At 32.4% G+C, this 11,696-nt stretch overlaps 1 protein-coding gene across 1 annotated transcript in view; it reads left to right on the top strand.

Moving 5' to 3' along the window:
* Positions 1 to 11,696, top strand: part of HECTD2 (HECT domain E3 ubiquitin protein ligase 2) — a 74,152-nt gene that overhangs the window by 51,021 nt on the left and 11,435 nt on the right. Inside the window, exons 13-18 of the mRNA XM_006925954.2 lie at positions 1,017 to 1,165; positions 1,723 to 1,846; positions 4,307 to 4,403; positions 7,736 to 7,843; positions 8,667 to 8,799; positions 9,709 to 9,797. Coding sequence (XP_006926016.2) covers positions 1,017 to 1,165; positions 1,723 to 1,846; positions 4,307 to 4,403; positions 7,736 to 7,843; positions 8,667 to 8,799; positions 9,709 to 9,797 — 700 coding nt within the window. The remainder of the gene's footprint in view (positions 1 to 1,016; positions 1,166 to 1,722; positions 1,847 to 4,306; positions 4,404 to 7,735; positions 7,844 to 8,666; positions 8,800 to 9,708; positions 9,798 to 11,696) is intronic.

Raw genomic sequence — 11,696 nt, 5'->3', positions numbered from 1 at the left:
TCATTGTAAAACAGGTTAGTCATCAATTTCGATTCATAAAAAGTACCATACTTTTTTCATAAGACTGTAGTTGCATTACTTTTCTCCATGATTGGTAAAAGTTATAGGCAAAATATCTTCAAAATTAATTTTAAATACAGTCGATTCTTATTATTCATAATAGTTATATTCTGTAAAATTCCTGCAAACACTGAATTAGTGAATACTAAACTATTGGTCCTACAGAAAATACAGGTTAAGCTACTGTGAGCTTTAGGTCACATTTTCATCAACCAATCCATACATAACCTTGTTTTATCTGTATTTCTATTTAAAGACATTTATTTAATATAAATTGTTGTTTTATAAACATTGAACCTATAGCCAATAACACCATAACTCATATCTGGACAAATTTTATCTAACAGAAGTATATCTTCCCTAAGGCATATGACATCCTTCTTGTACTTAGGAAGACTATACAGAACTTTAAGTTATTTGGGAGCCATTTTAAAATGGCAAAATCACTAACAAAAAGCACAAAAATATGAAAAACGTGACACTATATATAGACTGCATAAAGGCCACTTGCTTACAGTATGACAGCTACAACAAGGAGGCTGAGAGTGTTGCCTTTTTAGACCTCAACTGGGAATGTGCACATCAGGCAACTCAAAACAAATGACCGTGAAAGCACTGCAATTGTTGATTTGGGGGTTACAATTAAATTAAAGAGCAAGTAGGTGAATTTGCAAATACTGTGTCTTTGAATAATAAGATTGACTGAATGTTGAAAGCCTTAAAAATGAAATGTTTAATAATAACCTTTATAGTAATTTTATTATTTCTTATTTGATTAAGAAACAATATTCCAATAAGATTTTCCATCTTTTCAAATGTTTGGCAGTTTAAGAAATAGAATTTTGGAAAATGTTCTAAAACTTTATGCATATAGAATGCATTTTGATATCTAACAAACATATTGCCAAAATAGAAAATTTGAATTTTGATTGGAATTATTTCAAAATCTTTACCAGATTATCCCAGAAGAGGTTCAAACAATTGGTAGAGAGATTGCTGCAATTTATTTCTTTACGCCTGTTTCCTGCAAAGCCTGAAGAATTTCCACCTATAACAAAGTGTTCCTGGTGGATCCCATCAGCATCTAAAGTGTTGGCTTTACTTAGTAGGTTTTATTCTATCATCTTTACTTTTCTTTTGTTAAATATTTCCATAAGTACTATAGAGGCATTCTTACATTTAAAATATTCCTTCGAAGTGAAGAGTTGTAATTTATTTTTATCTTCTGTTTTGATAATGGAGTTCACAGTTAAATTAATAACCATGAAAAAGCTTTAAGTGTTTTATTGGGCAGTATTCTGTGTTATGGCTCAATTGCATATGACCTGCTAAGTAGCGATTCCTAAGAAAATAAGAACTTCCATGAATTCCTGGAGGACCCCAAGGAGAAAACACACTGATGGGGGAATAGTATGAGTAGACGCCATCTGCATACTCCCTTTACTGTACTGTTGTAATCACCATCACGAGTTTTTTTGAAAAAACAAATTGGTGCTGCATTGGACCACAATCGTAAAACTACCTTTTCCATTTGGAGCTACAGTTGCTTAAAATAGGAATTTCTAGATAAAGGCTACTTGGTGGACATTAAAATGTTCTTACTGTTAGAGTGAATCTTGCACATGTTGGAAGAGATCATTATGTTAGAATTTATCTTTACAGATACTGCAAACAGTTTGGCTCACCCTCCCCTTATTCCTTATACTGATTTCTATAACTCTACATTGGATCACATTGATCTCATGGAAGAATACCACACCTGGCAGAGCTTTGGAAACTCTCACAGGTACTATCAGAAGCTCATTTGATTACTCACCTAAATGAAATACTATTCAAAATAATGAGTGGACTTTAAGTTTGTTTATAAATTTAAATACACACATACTTTTACATATAAACTTTCATAGTTTAGATAGTTAGACTTGAAATATTATATTTCTTAAAGCATTTTCTTTTTCTGTTACATTTTGAATTTGTATACATGTTAATTTGGTTTGGGTTTGATTAATAGCATCTTTTTAAGAAGAGAAAGGTTCTATCTTAATATGCAGTTTCTTAATAACTTCTTATTCTATATGCTATTGTCCAGCATAGGGGTCAACAAAATTTTTCTCTATAAAGTACTAGATAGTAAATATTTTTGGCTCCTTGGGCTATACAACCTCTGCTCTATTGTAGCACAAAAACAACCTTAGACAATATATAAATGAATGGGTGGTCCTATGTCCCAAAAAACTTTATTTACAAACAGAGGTGGCAGGCCATATTTGTCCCATGGGCCATAGTTTGCCAGTGCCTGATTTAACACAGTGATCACACATATGTACACACACACACATACATTCTCTCCTTTTCTCTCTTATTCTGTAGAAAAAGTAGTTGACCTTCAACATACAATATTAAAAAGAATGGATGTTAAAGAGAAAGAACTTCACCACAAATGATTTATTATAATAGTAGTATAACAGACTTTCAAAACACCTGACCAAATTCTTTAATACACTATACCATATCTCCATACCTACAGTTTAGATTAAACCAGCAAGACTATCCCAAACATAATTTATTCCCAAACCATGAGATATCCTGGAGAGTACCTTCATTCTAAAGGAGACTGAGTAAGAGATATGATGTAGATATAAGTGGCCTCAAAACCCCAGATTAGTTTAGAAATTGGTTCAAGCTTCTGGGACCCTTTCTACTAGAATTGGCCTAAAATAAAGAATTGCCTTCTGAACATATCAGTCCATATCTGAACCCTCAAAACTGAAGAATTCCATTTCTGAGGACCTTGTTCAGTCTATGTATATTTTCTTGAGAAAGTTTATTATACGAAGACACTTTTTTCTCCCACTTTAATATAATTATAATATTTAGACAAAACCACAAAACAACTCCAAGAATTACTGTGCATAGTTCAGTGACATCTCTTAATACAGAGCTCCTGCAACCATGGTGCCACAGCACTGGTGTACCAAGAATGAGTTACAGAGTTCTGATCCTATGATCCCTTCTGCCCTTGGGAAGCCAGTCTGGACCTAGAAGGGGACCTGGAGCCCTAGGGAAAGTCACCTTTGGCCATGAGCAGCCTCATATGTTGAGTGTGTCATTCAAATAATATCACTTTTTTATATGCCATGACTAAAGAAAGGTTGAGATACACTGTTTTAAAGTACATAACAACCAGTCTTTATCCTACTAAGTTCATTGCACTTATCCTAAGATCATTATACTTCTTTTCATTTCTAAATTTTTACTTAGCACTTAGTGATTCAAAATTATTACACATTAGTACTGAACAACTCTTACTCTGTGTGTGTGTGCGTGTGCGTGTGTGTGTGCGTACGTGTGTGCATGCGTGCGTGTGTGTGTGTGTGTTTTAACAGTTTTGATCCAAGGGGAAAGCTATTTCATTTTCATAGCCCTACCTCCTTTTTCCTCATACTGCCTTCATGGCACCCAGTGGTCATAGATGCTTTACTTGACTATACTCAAATGGATTCCAGCTATAACTGTTGGATTCATCACAGCCACTTCTCATAGGAGTCTAACTCCTGAAGTGTCATTGCTGCCAATGTACTTCTCTCTGTGTAGTTTGTGGCTTTCTTATGTAACACCGAATGAGCTCTGACCCAGGAAAAAAGATATTTTTATAACCTTTGATCATAATGTTGTATCTTTACAAATACATATCATTTCATATTATTACACCATTAAGGACAGTGGTAACAGCCATACTTTTTTATGATTTTTATTTTGTTGGTCTTAAATTTATTACTTTGCTTTTTTACTGTGATAGTTATTGCTAGATTTCCTAATTTCTGAAGCTTAATCATCAGAAATATCCATATAAATGGATTCTTATGTTAATTTCTATACTTGAGCTTTCTGTCTTAATCCTCCCTCATCAACACTTCTGTCTTCTGGTTCTGGTATTGGCCATATTTTTTACAAGTAGTGATGTACAGGTGACTATACATAAACTGAAATTATTTGTATAAACAATATAAGTGATTTATTTGCACACATTTCAGAACATCTAAAGGCACTGCACATCTAGTATTGATTCGTACTTCACAGGGCTGTGGGGATTAAAAGAAATGATGCATATAAGAGCTTTTGTAAATGATAAGAAACAATACAGAAGTAATGTTTTATAGTGTTAGAAGGGGTAACTTAGATTCCTTTAGTATAATTTTGCTTCAGATACCCCATTTTGCTTTTTCTGTTTTTATTCGTTGAGCAGGTTTTCCTTCTGTCAGTACCCATTCGTTATTTCTATAGCTGCAAAAAAAATCATCATTCAAAGAGACTCAGAACAACAGATGATAAGCATTGCAAGGGTAAGCCAGCTACTTAAACATATTTATGCTGACTATAATCAATATAGTAAATAATTTAATGTCTTGTGAATTGTTGTAGCATAATAGGAAATGTTAAAAGTAAAATTCATATTACATTCCCTCCGAAAGTGTTTAAATCTGTTTATGATACAGGAAAAAGATAACTCTCATCAACTTTTTATTATGTTATAAATATAGCAGGAAGATTAAATGCCTCCCATGGATCCAAAGTTCTGGGAACTTGTTGGACATCATTTAGTAAATGCCATATCACAGCTCTAGGATAACTAGCACAGCACCGCTTACCCTTGCTACACTGCAGTAAGGCGAAGGAGTGTCCTTATAAGCAAACCACTCAAACCACTGAAATGTTTTCCAGGTTTTATGAAAATCAAATAGAAACAACCACAAAATTAGAAGATGTAACAAAAAGTATAATCTTGAAAAACGGAGAAGTATGTCCAAAGGTGAAAAATGTTTTATTGATTCTCAGGCAACCAAAATGCATGGTGGCCCACAGAACCTGGTAGCAGTCAGGCTGGCTTTAGGCAAATTATGGAGCAGGATGAAGTTTATCTCTGGGCCTGTCCTTACCATTCCCTACCACTTGTGTTTCAGCACAGCGCAATGAAATTATGTACTTTATCTAATAGATATCAGATTAAGTGAGCTTTTTTTAAATTAGAGCACTAGACTATACATTTAAATGCCCATATAGTCTGAGTATCTGATTTTGTTACGTGATTACTCACAACTTTAAAAATTAGAGGGAAGGGTGGCTGTAGTCTTCTTAAAATAAAGAGACTCATAGAGTAAAAAGAAATGATTTCCATGTCTCGTCCAAGAATATAAAAAGAATCCTAATGCATAAATTATAACACTTCAAAATAGCATAAAAATAAGAATTGTTTGTTCTTCAGTAATTTACTTCCCAGAAGGTCTTTTTTCTATCACGGAGTGAGACAAATGATTTGTCTTCCCAGAGTCAGCTTACACTGAATATGGGAATATGAGAAGAAATTTTATTGCCTATGTGTACCAAGGGAGTTCCATAGCCACACTAACCCCCTTAAAAGTACATTAAAACAGGTATATTTAAATGCCAGAATTATTGCTTAATCTTGGGTAGATATTGGCTCAAATATTAGTCTATATAGCAGTCTTTTTGACTTTTTTTTATTAATTACAGTTATGCAATTTCATGTGCCTTATTACTTTTTTTTCTTACCTCGGGCTATGATTTTTAATATTTGTAAGGAAAAATCTAAAGAGCTAGAAGTTTATCTAAGCTCCTCCGAGAAGTTTTCTGTGTCACTCATACTTTAAGATATCAAATATCTTCTTTTATGGAACTTTTCTTCCAATTAAAAGAAGGGGAGTAGCAACTGTAGATTGTGTCGCAGGCTAGTCTTCCACAGAGCATAGACACAAATGAGTGGAGATTGAAGAGTCAATTAGCATTATCAGTTCTTACAAGTGTTTCCTAACATTTTAACTTGTAAACTACGATATAACTTGGAATTAGTGACCGATAACTATTTTGACACTAGGACAGACTTACAGGTAGTTAATGTAAGCAAGAGCTTATACAGTATAATATAAAGTTGCAAAAGAGATTCCTCAAGCTAAAAATAACTTTATGTCTAAAATTCTACCATTGTTGGGTTATTTCTTTCATTTGAAGTACTTTCTATTAAATATGAATTCCTAATAGGCGGAGTAGCCACTAAGCCTTGTCTTCCATTATCATCCTAGTATAAATTTGTGTGTTGAATATTTCCAATGTGACAGCTTCCCAGGAGTTAGATTAGGAACAGAAGATGGGAAAGGCTAGAAAAACAGTTCCACAACACAGAATGCTATCCCAGAAAGGTAGATCTTTTTGAGCACGAAAGGGAAGACCCTGAGAAGAAAAAACTATTGGAAGCATTTGGAATTGGATATTAGAGAGATGAAAAGGGCTCTGCATTAGTCTTTTATTATAGTAATCTACAAAATCATGAAAGTAGCCTTATTATATAGATTTGAGATATTAAAATTTTATATTTTTATATAAAGCTACTAAAGCAAATTGCTGCATGTATATAAAGTGTTTGAAATGTTAGTCTTTAATCTGCACAATTTGTTTTCTTTGCTACCAAAGAAGATGAGGTAGTCTGAACAAATTTAGATAAATATGCAAGCAGGTAGACTTTACATGATAAATGATATTATATATTCATTATATTTTTTAACATGTTAGTTTTTACATACTCATCGCTTATATTTTGGGGGGGGGGAAACATGAAAAACAGATGTTTTTAAATCACCCATATTTTCATCACCCAAACATAGCTATTGTTAGCATTTTGGTAAATGTTCTTTTGATATTTTTTATCTATATTATCTTTAAAAGGCAACAGAGTCCAGTTTTGTTCCCTGCTTTTTTCAGTTGTTCCTCTTAAACGTTTTCCATGTTATGTACATAGTTTTTATGACCCTCATTTTTGATAGTTGTATTATACTGCATTAGATAGAAACATGTTTAGGATATTTCTAGTTTCATTTTTTTCCCCTTCTTTAATTCCCACACCCCGCCCCCGCCCCGACCTGTGGATGTTGCCTTTTCCCCTTAAGAATTGGATCTGTGAAGGCGGGGTGTCCCCTCCCACACGCTCGCTCGCGGTGTGCACCAGGGTCTGGTGCACTTGCAGGCCTGGCGCACCCAGGGTATGGTCTGTGGCTCCACCTGGGGCACGAACCCTGGATCATCTGAGTGTAAAGCAGACGTGCAAACCACTACACTATGGAGCCACCCCACTAGTTTCATTTTTATAGGTAATGCTGTGATGAACATCTCACTGTATAAAATTCCTAGTAGTGGAATTATTGGGACAAAGGATATGAACATTGTTATTTCTGATATTGACAAACTACTTTATAAAAGTAGACTAACTGTGCTTTTAGAGTAAATTCAGTATCTAAAAAAGCATAAGCAAGTTTATCATCATCAGAATATACCTTGTTTCAATAATTCCCACTATATGTAGTTATTAAATAGAAAACCTTGCTATTTAAGAGACGACACACATGGAAACTATAATGCAACGCTCTTTACTATAGAAGGTAAATTATTTTTGGTCCTCCATTTTCGACCTCCTTTGGTTACCATTGTTCCAAAATGAAGTAATAATAGGCACTATCATAAATCAAAATTTGTATAATTGAGTTTATGAAATTATTTATATGAGAGATGGCATAGAAAAGAATATCAGTGATTTTTTTACTAGTGTTTAAATGTTTTAAATGAAATTATAGTTTATGTGAAAATATGTGCTTTCTATTTTAATTAGCAAAGTCTGGTGGATAAAGTATCTCGAAGACAGAGACCTGATATGAATATGTTATTTCTAAATATGAAAGTAAGGAGGACACATCTGGTTAGCGATTCTCTTGATGAGGTATAACTCATTTATTCCAAATGGTATTAATTGATTAGAGCTTTAAATAATTTCTACAATTCTAAAATCTTTATAAGCTGTCTTTTATTTCTGTATGTCAGTAAGTGTGCTTCTTTATATTTTGATATAATTAAAATCAGTTGTATTCACAGCTAAGGCTTATGTTCATTTTTATGTTTTTTAATGGTTTGTTAATTCCCTAGCAAAAGGATTTTATATAGAACTTACATGAGTAAATGTTTATGAATATATAACCTAGATTCTAGACCCATCTTTGTTACTGATTGTGTTTGTGATGAGTCATCTTCACTTTGCCAAGCCTCAGATTACTCATCTATAAAATTAGAGGTCTGATCTACAGGGTATATTGGGTCTACTTAGGGTCAGACATACTTTGATTGTATGTACATATATTATCGAGCTTCATGCATTTACAATTCTTCAGCTATATTTAGATAATGGCTGATTTCGTTGTGTGATTTTTTTAAAGTTCAGTGTTGAAGGCAAGTTAAAGAAAAGAAAATGAGCTATTTTATATTGTAATCTGCTAAATTAAAATCTTGGAGGCAATGACACAGAGAGGCAGTAACCTTGGGCAAGGTGTCTGACCTCTCTAATTCTGTTTATCTATACAACATAATAATTCCTAGTTCACACAGTGTTTGGTAGATTTATTGGATGGGTGCATGAATGGGTGCATTGATGGAGTTTTGTGACATTGTAAATAAGATACAGACTGCCTAACACATTTCCCAGAATTTAAAAAGTTAATTTCCTTTTTAATGCCCTTTGTTCATCTCTACTTTATAATTTCTTCAAATAGTTAACCCGGAAAAGAGCAGACTTGAAAAAGAAATTGAAAGTTACATTTGTAGGTGAAGCTGGTTTGGATATGGGTGGTCTGACTAAGGAATGGTTCCTTCTTCTTATTCGCCAAATTTTTCATCCAGATTATGGTGAGTATTTAATTTTTATAAGCAGTATTTTTTCATAATTGTTAGATTCAAGTAGTTGCTCTTATTCTTAAGCTACCCTATGGTTTTACAAATTTTTTTGTCAATCATAAATCTTGAATAATTTTTTAAGGACTGCTATTTACATTTTAAAACCTATTTGACCAAAAAGATGATCGAAATGTTCGTTATCTTATTGGGAATCTTACACAATATGTATGAAGACTGTACATTTGCAAGGGAGCATCTACATCTTTTCTGGATAATCCAAATGCATGAAAATTTGTCATTGAAAAAAAGAACATTTGAAATTAAAAAACAAAACTATAGTTTGCTCTACACTAATATTTGAAGCCTCTTTCATTAAATGAGCCATTTTAATGAATAAGAACTCATTAATTTTTTAGATAAAAATAAACCTTTGAAATTTAAATTTGGTTTTATTTAAAGAAAACTCCTATATAATCTTTAGTATCTGTTAAGTGTTTTTCTTCAGAGGAGAGTTTTAAGTGTTTTTCTTATTTTTCTTTATTTTGTATATGTGTATATATATATATCATCTGTCTGGTACTGGTAAATAGAGATGACATGGATAAATTGAAATCTCCAGATAATCCTCAAGATTAATTTTGATCATAACTTATAAATTATAAAACTATAGTTTTTATGAAAGAAAACAGCTAATTAATTTAGTTTCTGTCTTTTTACCCCATGTTTCCACCCTTTGTTCAGGATACCAATGAACATTAAAATCCATGCTCTCTTTACATACATTTGATATATTTTAACATGAAAGATGGTCTGTAACAGAACTATTACTGTTTTGCTTCTAACAGATGAGCTATCATGTATATTTTTCCACTATGATTTTTAAATCAGTCATATTAATGAAATTGTTTCTCTTTTTTTCAGGCATGTTTACATATCACAAGGATTCACACTGCCATTGGTTTAGCAGCTTTAAATGTGATAACTATTCTGAATTCCGATTGGTTGGAATTGTATCCTTTAAACTTTCCACTAGGAGGTGCTAGTAGACTAGAGATTTTTTTAAACTATCTGAATTTTGGAAAACTGTTCTCATTAAGCATTTTTCCAAAGATTCTTGTTAAATTTACTAATAGATTTTCAATAATCTTTATTATTTGTGTTATTACAGCTGTGTAATATCAGCAGATTTAATTAATTGAAAGGAATGACTGAATTTTTTATATTTTTCTCTGAGAACCTTATCTCAAAATAAAAATGCTTATTTTCTATTTCAAATATTATCTAATTTATCAGAAAATCAAGACTTTTTTTAAAAGTATCTTTTCCATTCATAATGAAGTATTTTTCTGTTCTTTGTATATATTTCACTCAGTTTACTAAACTAAAATTGTGGAAATTAAATCTAGGTCTTAAAAATGCCCCCTGAATCCCAAGATATTCATAAAAATTTAAAAATTAATGGAACTGAAATATTTAAAGCATATGGCATTATTTTTATAGTATTTTTTAAATTAATCTCTATGCCATCTTCTGATCCCTAGTAGTTGTACTGGAGAGGGCATTTCTACATTAGCTTTTTTAATTCTAAGAAGTATGATTGTCTGAAGAAGAAGGGAGGAAAAAAGTAAATAAATGAGCAAGCACTGGAGATACATAGGTTAAAAGAGGGAAAAAATATCCACTTTTAAAAAGTTTACCATTTAGATGAGCAGATGACTACCAATACAAGGTAGTCTGTTCTCAGAGTCAAATGACCATTTTACATTGAGGAAAGGAGTTCTAAGATGGAAAAGATTCAGTGTAGTCTTCCCATAGGAGGTAGAGACATTTGAAAATTGAACCATTCTATCTGATTAACACAGGGCTGTAGAAAGAGTGGGAGAATGACTAGAAAGAAAGACTGCATTGAGCTGGACCTATTATAGTGCAATGTGTAGGTCCACCTGGTTGAAGCAGAAGGCACACTAGGAATTATGATACCATCAAAGGAAAGTTAAGAGCCCATCTTATGGAGGGCTTTGAATATGTATCTTTGTTGCATTTGTTGGATTAAATCTTGAGGAATGTATATGAAAAATGGGAGACAATGAAATAAAAGGTTATAGGGAGAAAACTACACATTGAGATAATAAACTTAAAATTTCATGCATATTTTCATGTCTAAGGGACCATAATGCCAAATTACACAATATAGAATGCTTAACAATTCTTAGACTTCTGTTTTTATTGTATTATTTACGGCAATCATTTGTTGAATGTTTTAACTTCACTGAAAGTCTGAGTCATTGATACATCTTACTACGCTATGAGCTGTTTGGATTTCATAATATATGTTTGTCATACTTCACATTCTTATCATGGCTTCGATTTGAGTGATATTTTGACTTTAATATTGGTATTGAAGTATTAGATCTTACTTAGCTATCACATTTTTAGGATTATGTTATACATAAAATAATGAATTTGCTAATTGCTTTCTGATGCAATAGACATTAATTTCTATTTAGTCATTACCCAAAAGAGCATATTAAGCATATTTACATGTGTTGCATATTTCAAGTTAAATTACAGTAAGTTCTCAGACTTTAAGTGAAATGACATATAATGAAACAAGTTTTACCACAGCTTAACTGATATATAAACAAGAGTTAAGTTCTTTTGGCATCTCATCAACATTATAACAAAACGACACTGAAGAAAACGTTACTCAAGGGCCTGCTGTAAATCTAAAACATCTCATTGTTAATATGTATTTACCGCATAAAAAAAAAACTGTAGAAAATAAGATTAATGCCCCAAAAGCATGATAATGTATAGGAAAAATATGAGGTAATAGTAGATGGTGATCATGTAGCACAGAGTTTTCAAATTCTGCTCTGTGCACCACATGATGCCTCAATGACTCCAGA

This window comes from Pteropus alecto, unplaced genomic scaffold (genome assembly GCF_000325575.1).
Source record: "Pteropus alecto unplaced genomic scaffold, ASM32557v1 scaffold88, whole genome shotgun sequence".
NCBI classification, from domain to species: Eukaryota; Metazoa; Chordata; class Mammalia; order Chiroptera; family Pteropodidae; genus Pteropus; species Pteropus alecto.
This window is presented reverse-complemented; position numbering and strand designations above follow the sequence as displayed.